This window comes from Colletotrichum destructivum, chromosome 4 (genome assembly GCF_034447905.1).
Source record: "Colletotrichum destructivum chromosome 4, complete sequence".
In the NCBI taxonomy this organism is placed as follows: domain Eukaryota; kingdom Fungi; phylum Ascomycota; class Sordariomycetes; order Glomerellales; family Glomerellaceae; genus Colletotrichum; species Colletotrichum destructivum.
The window spans coordinates 1,272,490-1,290,161 of record NC_085899.1 but is presented as its reverse complement, the minus strand read 5'-3'; the positions used below and the strand labels follow the sequence as shown (position 1 = coordinate 1,290,161).

Below are 17,672 nucleotides of genomic sequence, written 5' to 3'. Positions count from 1 at the left end.
GCATGTCGAGCAGCAGCTCGCGATGCATGTACATCCGTCAGCGCATGCTTTATTGTTGGCTAGCGGTCCAAGGCTTACCCGGTGCCTCTTGTCCAGCAGTGCCCTTGTACTTGGTGTCTACATATATGGTTTGGGGTTGGTTGTCGCCAGTAAAGGTAGGTACCGTATCCGTTCGAGCCGGCCGGTAGCAGAGAGTGAGGTCCGGAGTGGGTGTGCAACTGTGGATGGCCCGATTTGACGGATTGACCTGTGGGAGCAACGGGAGATGTTAGCGGCGCGAGTGGTGCTACCGGCGATTTCTCTAGCGCGAAAGCAGACAAGACCCAGTCGTTGCGGATTAGCCGCCCCAGAAGCCTAATACAAATTCCCAAGAACGCTGCAGTAGGGCGGTTTGATAGTGGCGGGTAGACTGTAACGAGCTGGATGCGCTGCATGTAATGAGTCGCAGGGTGGAAAAGGTATCCTGGGTATGAAGCTGCATGTACAGCATCGTCCGGAGTATCTCAAGTGGCGTCATTTTGCTTCTTTATTCCTGTGTCTCGCCTTTTTGCGCCTCGCAGGATGATGGTCGAAAATCGGAAACGGGACGCCCGTCAGGTCTAGCGTAGGACGGGGAGTTGGCCGAGGTGCCGAATCCAGTATACGCGCCGTCTCTGGTTGGACGAGAAGGATTGGAATGCCGTCGGGCTGCTGCTTGTGCTCGCATACTGCTGGTGCTGGTAGAATCAATCATCGTCATTCCATGAGCAAAGACATGGCAATGATGACACAGCGAGCAACGACCATCTGGCCCGATCGTCCACCAGCTAACTACCCACCTACCTGGCTGCTTTGTATGTGCTCTTCGCAGTCGGGGTCGCAGTCGCAGTCGCAGGCAGAGCGACGCAGTCCCTGACTCTGACTCCGATGGAAGCCAAGGAAATTAAAAAATGGCGCTCAAACAGTGTGAGCACGGTGTCAGATAGAGACAAGGTTGGGTCGAGCTTGTCAATGGTAAAATACTATCCGTAAAAAGAGTTTGAAAGGGCCGTTTCCTCAGATAACGACACGATTGGCAGGCTGGATTTGAGACTGACAGGGATGATGATGGTTATTCCCAGCCCCCTCAAAAGAGCGAGAGGTCCAGTCCAGAGAGAGAACGCCCCAGAGCAGTGTCCTGTCAGGGCTCAGTCACGAATGGGAGGCAAGGGTAGAGTCGTCGTTCATGACTGGCAGTAGAGATTGGAGTGCTAAAAGCTTGTTGTGATCCACTTGCCTTGGAGTCTTAGACAAGAGAAGGGCCGTGCTGTTCTTGACCAGGACTGTGTGGATTTGCTCTGTGCCCATGCCGAGAAACGACAGGGAAAGTACGTACTTTATTTTCTTCCTCCATTTCATAGCTCTACGCCACTAGGTACCCCTGCACTGTTCCTGTGCGTGTCAATGACTTCACACCACTCGGGGGGAACGCCTACGGCATGTCATCCGCGGTGACTGATAAAGAACGATGACTGAGTATTCAGATTTAGCGCAAGAGAGAGTCAGAGGGGGTGAAGGCCTTCCATCGATGGCAATGGCTTCCACGACGCGCGGTCCAAAGCGACAATTGGCGTCGCATTGTTTCAATTGGCATCGATGAGGCACTTTAATGGCCGTTGGATGTCAAGTATGGGCGATGTGGGCCGTTACTGACCGCCATCATACGTTGTCGATTCACCATCCATCCACCCATCCATGACCAAAGGGTTCAAGCTCATGCCGTTCACGTACTACGGTGGAATAGTAGACAGAAAGATGCATACGGACTTGCGAAGGAAGGGAAGCACGCTCTAACAGGCGAGCCTGAGATGACATGAGAGATGAGACCAGACGGATAATGTCCGCCGACCGACCTCCCGACGGCTTTGGGGAGTGGGATTGGACTCTGGTGAGCAGTGTCGTCATCGTCATCAGCTGGTCGCGGGTCGAAAATCGCGCACGCCGCTCGTCCTAGGCACAACTTCGGAGATGCCAGAGAAGGGAACGAAGCGGAAAGGCCATTTGGAAACGAGGGGGGAAGAGCGCAGCAATCAGGTTAATCCAAGCGAAAGGGCCAGATAAAACCAAATGTCAACAGGTACGTGACGATGAAGAAGAACTTACTTTAGGATTACCTACAAATGAGCCTAGCTTGCACGGCTCCTTGGTAGTTAGCCTAGAACAAGGTACCACCGAGACCAGGTAACGCTGTCCAATGTTGTACGTACCCATCTGACCTGGGCTGATGTGCGGTTCCGGGCTGAGTGAGCGGATGAGTGTGCCTCGCCCTCCATGTCGGCGACTCCACAAGCTCGCGGAAAGGTGTGCTAGCAAGGCAAGTTTCTTCCCTTTTCCCTTTCCTTTCTGGTCCCCACGGTCGATGATGAGCGAGGTATCACCGACGCGGCAGCGAGCCAGTGACAGGTCTCGGTTGAGTGGAGGAGGCAACGGTCCAGGATGGCAAGAAAGAGAGAGACGAAGAGAAATCGTTAGTGCAGGAAGCCAATTCGCGTCCAGCAGAACAACGAAAGGTAGGAAGGGGAGGAAAAAACGAAAAAGTCGAGGTGGATCGTCTTCCACTCGAAGCCGGCTCCACTAGACTCCCACATCTGGGCCACTTACTGTGCAAGCAGCCCACCTTTTTCATCTAGGTACCTGCCTGCCTCCCATGCTCGCCTCTGGAAAACCTGCACCTACCTGGTCCTGGGAACCGTAACCCGGCGACTCCATGTGGGGTTTTGTACTTTGTTTACTCGTGAGATTGCCTCGTGCATTTATCTCTCGCACTGTGTCGCTTATTGCACTCGTTGGTGTGAGCATGTGTGTGTTCTACTGATGGGAGAGATAATGCAGGGATCCTAGGACCGTCCGTGATTTGTTTGCACCTCGCGTCTGTCGCCCAAGAGCTCCTTTGCCCATGCGCTGCCATCCCATTCCATCCCATCCCATCGATACAATCGATACCAGTCCCGTCCCGCGCAGCGAAGTGAGATGGAAAGCGCGCGCGCGCGCGCGAGAGAGAGAGAGAGAGAGAGAGAGAGAGAGAGAGAGAGAGAGAGAGAGAGAGAGAGAGAGAGAGAGAGAGAGAGAGAGAGGTGAAGCAACACGGTGCTGTAGAATGCTCGGGTCGCCCGTAACAGGACTGGATTGGACTGGACTGGACAGCTGGTCCGTGTTGCATAACAATGCCAAGCGCATCGATGGATTTTCTATCCTTGCGCGCAATGAGAAAAAGTCTCTGTCCGTCACCCACTCATCGTTTCTCTGCTTGCGGCCATTTTTCTTGGCTTACTCGCCCAACTGCCGCCGTATCCAAACGCAGTACATGTTTTTGCACATCTGCCCCAGCGTTGCCGCTCTGTCCGATTACAATTCGTACTGTGCCACGATGGAGTACCTTGCCCCCCCAGACCGATGTATTTCAATACTTTATTCAGACAGAGCCTGCAGAAGGTATCCATCCGGCACCATCAATCCTTCCTCTAGCCTGGACGATTCTTGGTGCCCCCCCCCCCCCCCCCCCCCCCGTCACCCGTCTAGGTCAGATCCTGTCCTGTTCTGGCCTTGTGGCCCAGTTGTTCTCTGAAGCAAGTCTTCGTCCTTGCCGTGCTGTCTGACTGGTCGAGTCGATCTGGGTCTGGTACCTGACTGCTGCTGTACATGGTCGCCTTCTGCTGGGTTGGGTTGCAAGGTAGGTACCATGAACTGATCAAAAATGTTTTAGCTTCTCCAGCTATTGTTGCTTTCTCCGCGACCGCGCCAAGCAGGTACCTGGCCACCTTGGACCTTGACCCAGCCCTTACCTCACCTTCCTTGCCCATTCGCCCATTCCCTTGCCTGACTACTCAGGTCCTTACCTCACCTCACCTCTAGTGCGGTGTACGTGAGGGCCTCACGTCCTGCCCTGTGCCCTGCCTGCCCGCCTTCCTTGAACAGAAACTGGAGATGATACTCACTGAGCTGGGCTCTTGCCTATACTTTCCCATTTCCCCATCTTGCGCGCTGTACCCAGCGGTCTGTAGTGGTGTTCTTCTTGTACTGCTGCCGCTACCTAGATACTAACCGCCGTTCTTTCCTCGCTCCTCTCTCTCTCTCTCTCTCTCTTGCTGTTCTACTGTGGGCGAACAGATACGATCAGTCTTGTCGCTTGTGGGTACGTAGTGGAGATCCCCATTGGGATAGGCTTTCCTTTCTTTGGGTCACAACTTCGTGAGGCAGGTGCGGACCGTGGACGCTGCACACTCTCTCGCCTTTCACTCACTCCCACTGGGGGACCTGCGACTGGCACTTGCAGTCAATCGCGCCGCCGGATAGCTCGCTCCCATGCTCCTTGCCCACACTCACACCCACCTTACACGTTCCCACGCCCACGCCCCACGCCTGCTTGCCTGCACCTGCAGCCTTCTCCATGGCCTCTGCCGCCTGCACACACGCCCTCCTCCCGTCCATGTCCCCACGTCCCACGCCCCACGTCCCACGTCCCAGCGGTCGCCTCTCTCAGGCTGGTGTTGCTCGTGTCTCTCTCTCTTTCAGTCTCTCTACCTGTCGGCCACTCCTACGCCTCGTTCCTCTTAAGTAGCGAAGCTTCCTCCCGCCTCGACCAAACTTTCCTCTCCCTCCCTTTTCCTTTCTCCATCACCCACGAAGGCTGCCTATATAGATTGCCCTTCACAATTCGTGTGGTGCTCAAACCTCCCTCCTCATCTCTCTCTCCCCCTTCTCATCACCTTTTCCTACGCGTTCTCCTGCGATCTCAAACGAATCAGTATTCCTAGGCCCGTCCTAAGAAGAAGTGCCAGCAGCATCTCGCCGTACACACCCCGGACTTGCCCTATTACAACTCTATATTCGCGACAGACCTACCTATTCTCGCATAATAAGCTTGAGCAGAGCTTGTCTGTCTCGCAACCACCGCAATGGCCGACTCCAACGCCACTGCGGCCCCTGCTCTCAGCACGCCCATTGAGAGCCACAAGTTCGATGAGAAGGAACGTCCCCTCGATGCCCCCGCCAACCCCAAGGCTGAGGTCGACGAGGAGGATGATGAGGACATTGACGCCCTGATCGAAGACCTCGAGTCTCAGGATGGTCACATTGACGAGGAGGAAGAGGGTACGTTTTCCGCTTCCTTGGTTTGCCTGACGGCGAGCCGTTGCAACACTAGTTGCGGCTTGCTTCCAGCCGTCGAACCGCCCCGCTGTCGATATAGCTTACTGACAACTTTATAATAGAGGACGGAACCCCTGGCATGGGCCGCGTCGTCCCCGAAGAGCAGCTGCAGACCGACACCCGTCTTGGTTTGACCGAACAGGAGGTTCTCAACCGTCGCCGCAAGTGGGGCCGCAACGAGATGGCCGAGCAGAAGGAGAACCTGATCCTCAAGTTCTTCATGTTCTTCGTTGGTCCTATCCAGTTCGTCATGGAGGCTGCTGCCGTCCTCGCCGCTGGTCTCGAGGATTGGGTCGATTTCGGTGTTATTTGCGGTCTTTTGCTGCTTAACGCTGTTGTCGGTTTCGTCCAGGAATTCCAGGCCGGATCTGTAAGTCAACACTGACCCACTTCCCTGGCACGCGTTGCCAAGGGTTCCCCCGAAATCACATTGCTGACCGTCCCCACTCTAGATTGTTGCCGAACTCAAGAAGACTCTTGCTCTCAAGGCCGTCGTCCTCCGTGATGGCACCCTGAAGGAGATTGAGGCCCCTGAAGTCGTCCCCGGTGACATCCTCCAGGTTGAGGAGGGTACCATTATCCCCGCCGATGGTCGCATCGTCACCGAAGATGCTTTCCTCCAGGTTGACCAGTCTGCTATCACTGGTGAGTCTTTGGCCGTTGACAAGCACCGCGACGACAACTGCTACGCCTCTTCCGCTGTCAAGCGTGGCGAGGCTTTCGTTATCGTTACCGCCACTGGTGATAATACCTTCGTCGGTCGCGCTGCCGCTCTTGTCAACGCTGCCTCCGCTGGTTCCGGTCACTTCACCGAGGTCTTGAACGGCATTGGTACCATTCTCTTGGTCCTCGTCATCTTCACCTTGCTCATCGTCTGGGTGTCCTCCTTCTACCGCTCCAAGGGCATTGTCGACATCCTGCGCTTCACCCTCGCCATCACTATCATCGGTGTTCCTGTCGGTCTTCCTGCCGTCGTCACCACCACCATGGCCGTCGGTGCTGCCTACCTCGCCAAGAAGAAGGCTATTGTCCAGAAGCTCTCCGCCATCGAGTCCCTTGCTGGTGTCGAGATTCTCTGCTCCGACAAGACCGGTACCCTCACCAAGAACAAGCTCTCTCTTGCCGAGCCTTACACCGTTGCCGGTGTCGACCCCGAGGACCTTATGCTCACTGCCTGCTTGGCTGCTTCCCGCAAGAAGAAGGGTATGGACGCTATCGACAAGGCTTTCTTGAAGTCGCTGCGCTACTACCCCCGCGCCAAGTCTGTTCTGTCTAAGTACAAGGTTCTCGAGTTCTTCCCCTTCGACCCCGTCTCCAAGAAGGTTACTGCCCTCGTCGAGTCTCCCGCTGGTGAGCGCATCACTTGCGTCAAGGGTGCTCCCCTCTTCGTTCTCAAGACTGTCGAGCAGGACCACGAGATCCCCGAGGAGATCGACCAGGCCTACAAGAACAAGGTTGCTGAGTTCGCCACCCGCGGCTTCCGCTCCCTCGGTGTTGCTCGCAAGCGCGGCGACCACGGCGCTTGGGAGATTCTCGGAATCATGCCCTGCTCTGACCCCCCTCGTCACGACACTGCTCGCACCGTCAATGAGGCCAAGTCTCTCGGTCTGTCTATCAAGATGCTGACTGGTGACGCCGTCGGCATCGCCCGTGAGACTTCCCGCCAGCTCGGTCTCGGCACCAACATTTACAACGCCGAGCGTCTTGGTCTCGGTGGTGGCGGTGACATGCCCGGTTCCGAGGTGTATGACTTCGTCGAGGCTGCCGATGGTTTCGCTGAAGTCTTCCCCCAGCACAAGTACAATGTCGTCGAGATTCTCCAGCAGCGTGGCTACCTTGTTGCCATGACTGGTGACGGTGTCAACGATGCCCCCTCCCTGAAGAAGGCCGACACCGGTATCGCCGTCGAGGGTGCCTCTGACGCTGCTCGCTCCGCCGCCGACATTGTCTTCCTCGCCCCTGGTCTTGGTGCCATCATCGACGCCCTGAAGACCTCGCGCCAGATTTTCCACCGCATGTACGCTTACGTCGTATACCGTATCGCTCTGTCCATCCACTTGGAGATCTTCCTCGGTCTGTGGATCGCCATTCTCGACACCTCCCTGAACATTGAGCTTGTCGTCTTCATTGCCATTTTCGCCGATATTGCTACGCTGGCCATTGCTTACGACAACGCCCCCTTCTCGAAGAGCCCCGTCAAGTGGAACCTGCCCAAGCTTTGGGGTATGTCCGTCCTCCTCGGTATCGTCCTTGCCGTCGGTACCTGGATCACTGTTACGACCATGTACGCCCACGGCGGCCCCGACGGCGGTATCGCCCAGAACTTCGGTAACCTCGACGAGATTGTCTTCCTCCAGATCTCCCTCACTGAGAACTGGCTCATTTTCATCACCCGTGCCAACGGTCCCTTCTGGTCTTCCCTCCCCTCGTGGCAGCTGGCTGGAGCCATTCTGGTTGTCGACATTCTCGCCACCTGCTTCACCATCTGGGGTTGGTTCGAGGACAGCCGGACGAGCATTGTCGCTGTCGTTCGTATCTGGATCTTCTCCTTCGGCGTCTTCTGCGTCTGCGCCGGTGTTTACTACCTCCTCCAGGATAGTGCTGGCTTCGATAATCTCATGCATGGCAAGTCGCCTAAGGGCAGCCAGAAGCAGCGCTCGCTCGAGGACTTTGGTAAGTTTGAACCCCCTCCCACCCCACACAATGTGGTTCTTTGCAGACTGATGACTAACTGTTTTATCAGTCGTCTCTATGCAGCGTGTTTCCACCCAGCACGAGAAGTCGGTATAAAGAGGGATATTTGGGCAGAGTCGGCCGCAACGGCCTTGCTCCATCGACTCCGCAGGACCATCTACCTGGGCCTGATTGACTCTTGGCCCCTAATGAGACCGGAGGAGATGCCGACTTGCCGCAATATCCATCTTTGTCTATGTTCAAAATTGTACGATGTAAACATCGGTAATTATTGCAATTGAGTCGTGAGAGGGAGAGAATACCCTAGTGCGTGCTATAGACCTAATACAAATTCGTAAAATGAGTAAACTAGCCAGGCAATGTTATATGTCTAAATGCCCGCCCTTCAGTTGCAGCTAGCATCGGCAATTAGAAAAGTTCTGCTGCCAAAGAGCACCGCTCTAGAGAAAATGTAATGTGCGCGCGTACACTTACTAGTTTGGTTGAACAGGGGTTGCTTATGCCCGGTCTTTTCAATCGCACCTGATACAAAGTTTACTTGGTATTTATGATTGAAGATTGAATCTGTATTATATGGTCACGTGATTTGATTTACTGAGGAACAACAACGTCCTTGGATGTATCCAACTCCTCGTGTCTTCTCAGGTCCATGGGGCGGTCGAGCAGAGGCACAACATAAGGGTCAAAGGTCTTCCAGTAGGGATTCTCGAGATGGTACTTCTGGCTCTGGAGGAAATCACGGGTTAGCCAGCTTGTCCGCGGCGTACACATGCGCCGGGGTGTTGAAGGGCGTTGGGAACGTGTGTGTGCTGTGTGGTGGGCATGTGATACGTGATGTTTGATGTGACCAGCAACTTACAAACTCGGTCTCGAAGCGCTCGACGATGGTGAAGGACCGGGGGTCGTGGACGTCCTGCATGACGAACCAGCTGACGGTCTCGCGATCCTGGGAGTAGACGCGCGACGCCTCGATAAGCTTGGCCTTGAGGCGGTCGACCGAGTCTGGGTGGTCATTTGCGTGAAGGTGGACGGTGATTGTGTAGACCATTGTTGCGGGTGGCTGTTTTATCTACGATGGGATTGGGACCGCTTTCGATTGACGGTTTGTCGTGGGAGGTGTGAGTATGTGTTTGTGTAGTTGTAGAGAAGATGATGTCTGGAGGGGGAGGAGGGAGAGCTTCTAGGTACCTAGCTAATAGCTATCTGAAATGGATGAGGGGTGGAGGGGTAAGGTAGTTTTTTACATGGAGGAGCTAAGTGGGGGTTGTTGGATGGGGTTGAGAGTGGGGAGACAAGTGAGGACAAGTGAGGGGTGAGTGATTGAGATGGTGTCAGGTTGACTACGGTGTCACTAGGGTGTGAGACTTTTTGGAGTTCGGAAGGCGTTGAATTGGGAATGTGTGGGACATCATTTAGAATCTGGAGCTGCTTGGCTAAACCGAATCTTGTTTCACTGTCTAGGAGTTGCTATCCATCTGGGGGGGAGGTGGTTGCCAGTCGGCTTTGGGGTCTGGGGTTCACGACCATTTTCGGGGGCAGGCCCCATGTCTCTAGGCACCTCAGTGCCGGCGTACGTCCGGTAGGCAACGGGCACGCACCCCAATTATACACTCCGCCCTTCTTGGAGACACCTAGCTGCGAGCCGGCGTGGCCTTGCAACAGTCGGATAGTCGTGGAGGAAGAGGCCAAGCTTCCTGCTAGCGGAGGGACTGCCAACCTACCGGCTCGGCCGTTACAGTCGCGGCAAGTGGCGTTTGGGATGGACGGTGCCACTAACATAAGCATTGAAAGGTGGCTGGCTCGCTGCTCAATTCCGCCCTGGCGCGGCCGACGATTCCAGCGAGGGTTACCCCAGGCCATGATGCACCTCCCTTTCTGCTCGTCTTATGCACCTTGGGTCATTCAAGCGTCTCGCTTCACTGCGTTGAGGGTATCTCCGCCTTATCCACGGGGGAATGCGCCAAAGCCGGCTCCGGCATTGACCGCCGCCACTTCACCGCGCTGCGATCCACTCTTTTTTCTTCCCTCTTCGGCCACGGCGCCTCCACTCGCACAACCTGCTGCCGTCCATCTTTTTTTCTCCCTTTCTCATCTCCGCCACGCCCTTCTTTGCCCGCGTGTTACAGAGTATTCCACCGGAGACCTGCAGCATCAGCGCCACCGACGCGACCTCATCCTTGCCGGCCCTCCTTTTCACTGAGATAACACCAACCGCAGTATCCCTTTCCCAAGCACGAAGACAACGTCACGCTGGTGGTTCCATGCAATCTTCCAAGACCCGACCGTGTCGACCTTCCAAAAACTCGTGCATATTGACACTTACACCCACACGCCGGCGAGCTGCGCTATCCCATCACCATAGGCGAGAGCCCGCTCACAGTATCATTTGATAAGTGACTAGACTGTGCCGACCCTGTCTGGATCTCGGATTCAGTAAAGCAAGCTAGTGTGGACATTCCTTCTCCATCTATTCCCTTTTGGGATAATTCAAATTCAACCTCTCATATCTTGTTGGTTCACGAGCCTCCAGCCCACGGGGGAACACCCTCTGCGCTCTGAGAACGGCACCCCTGATTTGGACCTCTTCGGACCCGAGACGTCGCCGGACTGGACACCGAACGCCATGGCACCCCAGCAGCGGATGCAAATCCCCGGGTATTACTACGGTACTATTCACACCCCCCGTCGGTCTTTACTCACTGTGACCACTCACCACCTATTTCCTTACGACTGCTTGCTTTACACCAGCTAATTCGGAAGACGTCTAGATGAGGAAAAGGGCAAGTATTTCAAAATCGAAAAGAACACTTCGGCGCCCCAGGGCGCCGCCTGGTCCGCGGCTAGTGTCAAGCGCCGCAAGATCCAGCACCGTGAGGCCGAGGCCGTTGCCGCGCGCCGTGAGCGCCTAAAGCGCCACATCACCCGCTCAGCCGTCCTCCGGCATCCGCTCCTCGGCGGTGTTCTTGACGTCGAACACGGGCTTCAGCGTGAGCGGCGGATGCGCGCTCACGCAGGCGTGCCTGCGGAGGACGTCCCCGCAGTCGCTTGGGCCAAGGGTATTGTGGACAAGGGCGAGGTGCCGTTCGTGCCCAGCTTCGCGAGGCAGAGTTTCCCCAACATTCCTTGCTTCTATGTTGGCGGGGATGATGTCAAAACGGGACTCGGGGTTGCGTATGCGAGTGAGTTGAGACACCCTCTTGGAAGGGGACCGGGACTATGCTTATGTTGGTAGCTTTGGATGAGGAGACGTTGATAGGATCATACATCCCCACCGATGAGAACGAGAGGTGAGCATCAGAGGCCACCGCGAGGTTAAACATCTGCTTACACAGCCAGGATATCCTTCAGCACCGACGCCTCAAGCCGTCCGGAGCGCCGTCTTTCACATCGACACGAGATGATCGGTTGTCCCCAGATCTCATCCATCAACTACCATCCGCACTCACACCGTATAATCGTCACCTCCCGTGAACCAAGCAACACGTGTGACATCTACCTCTTCTCCCCTCCCAAGTCCGCCTCAAACGACGACCGGCCTCTCTGGCTGCTCGACAGAGGTATGTACACCCTCCTTTCCCCCTTCTCCGCCCCTTATTTTGACAAATCCCAAACCAGCAAATCATCTCCGCCACACCTCCTTCAACACTGGCCGCCGCGAAGGCGTCGTGAACCAAACAACACCGGCGCCGCCCTCCTCTTCCTCCTTGACCTGCGTCATCGGTACCTCCTACGGCCTCCTCAAGCTCACGTCGGACGAACGAATCCACTGGCTTGGCCCGGCCCGTCCGCGCCCGGGCCCTGCCGAGGGCGATTTCTTCGACCAGTCCTTCCTCCCCTCTAACCCCAACGTCCTCTTAGCCGGAGGGCGCAACCGCGACGTGCGGATGATCGACATGCGTGTCAAGTGGTCCGAATGGGATAATATCCCCGTCGGGCCCGTGGCGCGCCTAAGAGCCGTGAACCCGCATCAGTTCCTCGCCGCGGGGCCGCGTTCGCGGATGGCACTGTACGACATCCGTTACCGGCAGCGGAAGCCGAACGGCGCGAAGCCGGTGGTGGAGTTCGCCGGGTACCGGAACGAGGCGCACATGCACGTCGGCTGGGACGTCGACCTCGACTCGGGTGTCGTGGCGGCGGCGCATGACAACGGGCGCGTGGGCGTGTACTCGCTGCTCTCCGGACGGAGGTTGGCGTGTCCCGCCATCGACGCCGTCGCGGCGAGGACGCCGGTGCGGAGCCTGCAATTCCAGACGATGCCGGGGCGGAGGCATCCAAGCCTGTTTGTGGGCGTAGGGCCGAACCTGAAGATGTTCTCGATTGGAGCACTTGGGGAGGATGACGAATGTTAGGTGTTGAAGGGGACAGACATTCCCGTGCCGGTCGACTACCTATCTCGTCACCCGGCGGCGGCATCTGGAAGCGGGAAAGTAGGAATGGTCTTACAGAGCTTTATTGAGATATTCTAAGGGCACAAGTCTCCCAAGTGGCCCGTCCCACCCAGTGTAGTTCTGCGCTTGGCAAGTGGCTCGTCCGCGTTCGCGTTCCATTAGGAATTTGGCGATTGGCAAGTCGGCCGAGCAGGCCATGCTCGAGCTGCCGTAGTGGTCCCCAAACAACCAAGAGGTCGGGAGGAGGGCGAAGCTGCCGGACACAAGAGATCTTGTGCGGCTGATTCCACCCAGTTTTGAGAGACCTGCTCGTTTGTAGAGTTTTCTATTGATTTCTCGGTCTTCGTCAGTGACGGAAACCGCTATTCGCGGTCGACTTGAGCTGCTCGTCCGTCGTCCCGCGTCCTTCTTAGTTTCTCTGGCAGCTATTGGGGGACAGAGCCCTCGGCTTGGTTGTACATCTATGCTCTCGTCTCATCGACTATCGGCAGTTCGTCTTCCCTTAGTTCCTCTGCCGTTCATATCTGATCAAGTTCGGGGGCGAAGCCCAGTATGAGAACCAGGCTCGAGTCAACACCCATCCCCAATCATCAACATGATATTTTAACAGCAACTATAGGCATTGAAGTAAAGCAATAGGACAATTCCTTTCCTAAAGAGAGAAACAGCCACACCTACACAAACAACAACAGAATACACATATGTAGCTGCTTTTGTGCGTCTAGTAAGACCTACACCGACAGAGATTCCGGGCCACTCTCCCGCACCGTCATTTCCATTACCGACGGGTCTAGGGCCTGACCACCTGATATTGGTTACTCAAAAGGACCAGCAAACGCCATACAGTATGATAGTGGTCCCTGGGCCCCCCTCCACCCAATCGCTCAACTCAACCAAAACCTCCAACGCCGACAACCGATTGCACATCGCTCATCAGCCCCTCTATATGATACAGAAAGGTGAGATGTGGTCCGTTTCGTTTTCAATAAAAAGCCAAACGCCTTCTGATTTAACCAGAACCCCCCGCCCCCCCTTCGAGTGTTTTCCTCTCCTTCAGAGTCAGGTTACACCTTCAAGTTGTACGTGCCCGCGAGCTTTGGGAATGTTTGATTAAAGGCCTGGCCGAGTGTCCAGTTTTCCAGCCTCCGAAGATGTCGCTCGAATACCGGGTTGATCAGCACCTCGTCCGAATCCGGCACCTGCAGCAGGGTATCCGTCTCCTCGTAGGGCCAGTTCAGGCTCAGGGTCGTCGTGAACGGCACAAAGAAGTTGTCAAACAGGTAGTCGCGCGGGTTGTAGTCCCGGCAGAGCTTCTCGCGCATGGCCGGGAAGGGCACGTGGTCTACCCAGGCCGGGTGCTCGGTGAACAGCTGGGAGGGCCGGGGGCGGGCCCACTCAGGGAGACGGTCGTAGTTGGCCTGGGTCGGGGAGATCTGCCAGCGCATAATGAGAAACATAATGTACAGGACGGCGACGCGCTGAGGCAGAGCCGAAAGGTCTGGGAAGGTGGCAAGGATATCGGTGAAGACCTTGGACAGCGGGTGCGAGTATTTGTTGTTGGCGGGGTTGAGCAGCGAGAGGACCGAGGGGTACCGCGGACCGATGATCTCTTGCGTCGAGAGACCGTCGGCTGCACGTTGGCGGCGCTCGTGGAGGAAGTCGAGGAGAAGGCTGTCGAGGGGACAGGTCGGCCCGCAGTTTTTGACTTCTGCCGAGTAGCTTGCCAAGGCCCTCGGCTCAGGGGGTGCAGGCAACGGATAGTCCACCTGTGACCGTGGGGTGTGGACGGTTGGTCCGCTCAGGGACGGGCTTCGACTATGTTGAACCGAGCCAACGCCTGTCCAGTCATGCTTCATGGGGACATGGTGATAATTGGGGGAATCCTGGGCGCCATTGACACCACTCTGGATCTTGCCAATGTGAGCATTTTGGTCGAGGAGGAAGTCCAGGCCCAGCTTCTCCGGACCGAGGTCGAGCCCGTGACGAAGATCTTGCCGCTGCTGATTCAGCATCTTACTCGCGGCAAACATGTGGTTCGGGGAGGACAGGTCCGGAACACCGCTCCCCGGCGTCGCCTGCCAGCCGGCGGTGGGATCAATGGAGGCTGGCGAGGCGGCACTGTTGGGTGTGGACGCGTTGTTGGCGCAGACGCCGCCACCGCCGTTGGGCTGGTGGACCTGCGAGTAGCTTCCGCTAGGGGAAGGGAAGACGGGATGAGATTCTACTGGGGCTGTAGATCGGTTAGGAGGGTGCCGAGCTGACGGGCTGGCGAGGCGTGACGACTCACGTTGAGCTGGCGGAGAGGAAGAAATAAGCGGTTGAATGGAGGCGATAAAGGTCGCCAAGCGGCGTTTCAAGTCGGCATTCTCGGCCTCGACGGCCTCTTTGGCCCTCTGGACGGCTTGCAGGTCCTGGTAGGGCTGCTGCGAGGTCAATTCTTGGATGCGGCGCTCAAGGGCCTCGATCTGATTCTTGGTGCGCTCCCGGATGGCTCGCTGGGCTTCCCTGTCTGATCACGAGGCATTGTCACGTTGATTAGCCGCGGTATGTCGTCATCGGATGCAAGGAAGCAGTCGGGGCTGTGGAGATGTACGAAGGTAAAGTGGACAGCGTGTGGAAACGGTCAAGCCCCTTTGACGAGAGGGATATGTGGGTGATGTTGAGTACTCGTAAATTACGGTAGCAGCGCGTAGCAGAGGAGATATGATGCAGTGAGACGTGCTAAGTGAGGCTCGAGCAGGCAAGGGGCAGTTTGTTTATGCTCACCGTTTGCGCGCTTCTTGGCTAGCTGCTCGGGAGTCAGGTTGGCAACGCCCCTGGAGCCGGGACCGGCGCGACGTTTCTTGTTGTTCGTGTCATCGGGTGGCTGAGAAGTAGGCGAGGCGCCGGCGCCGGCGCCGGCCGGAGTGTGGGAGTCGGTATTGCCGGAGCCTGGCGGGCTGAGTTGCTGATGGGGGGCACTACGCTTTTTGTTGTGATTTAGGCCGGGGGTCATCGATGAAGCGACGGAGCCGGCGGGACTGGGATGATCGACGGCATTGGAGGCCATGAGAAGTTGGAAGGGCGGCCAAGGGGGTGGGGAAACGGCGGACGATAGGTCGGGATCGGCGTCACCTCCGAGTTCGCCTAGTCCAGGTCAGGTCGAGCACCGGTCGGTCAGATAGCCGGGTGCTGCCCGTGATGGAGCGGGAGCGGCCGAGAGGCATAGGCCTGCCACTATCTGACCCAGGTCCGTAATGTGGATCAACCGGGAACCGAACGGGGTGACGGCAGGGCAAAGGTGATGGTTGAGCGTCTTGCCGCGTTTCTCTCTTATTTTTTGCGGCCCCCTTACTTCTCCTTTTGCCTTTTGGAGGGGTTGAGGGATTTGGGTTGTTTCCCCTCAAAAGTTCCTGCTTAGAGTCCCGTAGTATGTTTGCTTCTTGTTTCCTATTCTGCTGGAACAAGGGTGCAGCGGTGCAGCGCAGGGTAGCGGAGCAGTGGGCAGAGACCCGAAAGAAACAAACAGCAAATTGCGCGTGGTACGATAGGGGGGGAATTGGTGTGAATTTTTTCGGGGATGGGGTTGGCTTGGAAGGACGGGAACAGGCGAATGGGACGGGATAATGAATCATTCAGAGACTGTTCGACGGCCTCGGAAGGCCAAGATCCCGAGTCATGAGTGGGCTCGGCTTGGTGGAGTGTGCAGGATGTGTGCTAGCCTTGGGCATCTTGCTGCGAACAAGGGGGGGGGGGGGCCAGCGAGTCTCTGGATTGGATGTACGTTGCGCAGCCCCTAAAAAAAAGGATGCAGAGAATGGCCGGATGCAGCAAAGAGATTCGGCGAGGTTTCGTTTTGTCTGGAATTCCGACAACGAACCCCAAAGTTGCGCCCGTGGTTGAAGGAAATGAGGAGACGGGGAAAACCTTAAAAAATTATGGTTTGTAGGCGGGACTTGGAAACAAAGTTTGCATAGTCCAAAGACGACGAGACTCTGAGTCGGCGATTCCAACGTGATCCAGGCCAGCTGCACTGCATTGCACACTTTCGGATGGTCTGGCTTGTCCCGAATACTGGATTAAGCAGCATTACATACATACAGCGCCACTGGTGGCTTCTACTAAGTACCTTTTTTAGCCACAGGGTTTCACATGTCGGTCACGACTGAACAAAGACGCTTCGAGAACCAAGGTCGTGATAGTTGTTCTAGACCCATGGGTGGCGATGTCAAGAGACACATCTGACTCCTTTCGAGTGACCCTTGTTCCAGCCTCCTTGGGCCAGCAATGCGCGCAAATCTGGGTATCCATTGAAGAAAAAGAAGAAAAGGCTAGCTAGCATCGGTATCGTCAACATCGTCATGGCACGGAGCCAATAAAACTCTCCCACCAGAGACACTTCCGAGTCTAATTCTTCATCGCCTCGACGAACAGCTCTCGCATACCCTTGAGCAGCACCGCCAGCTCTCTCGTCTCGTTAAGCTGGTCCAGCACCCGCTCCACCCGCTCGCGCTCCAGCTTGGGTCGGCAGTGCCGAATGTCGTAGTCCCGGCTCGACGTATTAAGCTCGAACCATGCCTCTCTCTCCCAGTCCTGGTCGTCGACGTACGTATAGACAAACTTGAGCCGGTCGTCCTGCCCTGCGCCTTCGATGCGCAGTCCCAGATTCTGCTGCCAGAACTCGAGCTCGGGTACGTTGAACCGCGACTGTGCTTCGAGCTGCTTCGTGTGTGCCCGCTGTGCCGCCAGCCTGGCGTCAATCTCTCGCTGTGTCTCCTCTATCTGCTTCTTGAGGGCGTCTCGTGTCGCAATGTGCTTGTCGCGTTCTTCTGATAGTTGTGCGATGGCTGCTTGCATTTCGCGGGTTTCTGCCTTTTCTTTGGCGACCGTCTGTTGGTGTGTGCTAGTCTTGAGTTGGAGGATCTCAATATCCTTCTTCTTCATGCGTTGGTCCTCTGCAGTACGTCGGCGTTAGGCCCCCCGATCTTTCATTACATGATTCCGTCAGTTGCGCCTGACACACCTTGAAGTTCTGCCACGTTCATGCGGAATTGATTTCTCTCCTCCAGCACGCGCTTTCTGCCTTGCTCAATAAACGTGTCGAATTTCGAAGTGAATTTGGTCATGCGATCGCGGAGCTCTTCGAAGCCAAAGTTCGCATTTGGCAGCGTCTCTGCGACGGACGGAGTCGCCGCCAATGACTGGCGGTTGAGGCTGGCTGACAGCGACGATTCTCGGAATGCGGAAGACATGGCGGGCGATTTTCGATGGGTAGATATGGTTGAATGCAAACGGCTCACAATCCGCAAGTGAGGGGCAACGAGACTGGTGATAGTGGGATGTAATGGTTAAGATGGGAAATTTGGTGTTGATGCTACGCGTTGCTATGTCAACAATCTCCAGGTAGGCTACGGAAAGGAGAGCAGGGTACGGCAGCCTGCAGGC

The 17,672-nt window shown here is 56.3% G+C and overlaps 5 protein-coding genes across 5 annotated transcripts; 2 read left to right on the top strand and 3 right to left on the bottom strand.

Annotated features, from left to right (window-relative positions):
• Positions 1-4,497: 4,497 nt before the first annotated feature.
• Positions 4,498-9,093, top strand: CDEST_06310 (Putative P-type ATPase, HAD superfamily, P-type ATPase, transmembrane domain superfamily). Its single transcript, XM_062922469.1, has 5 exons — positions 4,498-5,109; positions 5,229-5,536; positions 5,619-7,839; positions 7,910-8,588; positions 8,722-9,093. The coding sequence occupies exons 1-4, from the start codon at positions 4,914-4,916 to the stop codon at positions 7,954-7,956; spliced, it is 2,772 nt and encodes a 923-aa protein (XP_062778520.1). The 5' UTR covers positions 4,498-4,913; the 3' UTR covers positions 7,957-8,588; positions 8,722-9,093.
• CDEST_06311 (uncharacterized protein) lies at positions 8,282-9,038 on the bottom strand. The gene is made up of 2 exons (XM_062922470.1): positions 8,720-9,038; positions 8,282-8,586 (listed from the first exon to the last, which is right to left on the bottom strand). The coding sequence occupies exons 1-2, from the start codon at positions 8,906-8,908 to the stop codon at positions 8,452-8,454; spliced, it is 324 nt and encodes a 107-aa protein (XP_062778521.1). The 5' UTR covers positions 8,909-9,038; the 3' UTR covers positions 8,282-8,451.
• Positions 9,094-9,952: 859 nt separating the features above from the next.
• CDEST_06309 (Putative WD40/YVTN repeat-like-containing domain superfamily) lies at positions 9,953-13,024 on the top strand. Its single transcript, XM_062922468.1, has 5 exons — positions 9,953-10,526; positions 10,629-11,039; positions 11,093-11,147; positions 11,197-11,417; positions 11,476-13,024. Exons 1-5 carry the CDS (start codon positions 10,484-10,486, stop codon positions 12,207-12,209), a joined length of 1,464 nt encoding a protein of 487 aa, XP_062778519.1. The 5' UTR covers positions 9,953-10,483; the 3' UTR covers positions 12,210-13,024.
• A 1-nt stretch (position 13,025) lies between these two features.
• On the bottom strand, positions 13,026-15,829 carry CDEST_06308 (uncharacterized protein). Its single transcript, XM_062922467.1, has 3 exons — positions 15,015-15,829; positions 14,536-14,757; positions 13,026-14,478 (listed from the first exon to the last, which is right to left on the bottom strand). The coding sequence occupies exons 1-3, from the start codon at positions 15,295-15,297 to the stop codon at positions 13,313-13,315; spliced, it is 1,671 nt and encodes a 556-aa protein (XP_062778518.1). The 5' UTR covers positions 15,298-15,829; the 3' UTR covers positions 13,026-13,312.
• Positions 15,830-16,424: 595 nt separating this feature from the next.
• CDEST_06307 (Putative kinetochore protein Spc25) lies at positions 16,425-17,598 on the bottom strand. Its single transcript, XM_062922466.1, has 2 exons — positions 17,251-17,598; positions 16,425-17,182 (listed from the first exon to the last, which is right to left on the bottom strand). Exons 1-2 carry the CDS (start codon positions 17,477-17,479, stop codon positions 16,635-16,637), a joined length of 777 nt encoding a protein of 258 aa, XP_062778517.1. The 5' UTR covers positions 17,480-17,598; the 3' UTR covers positions 16,425-16,634.
• Between the last annotated feature and the right edge of the window lie 74 nt (positions 17,599-17,672).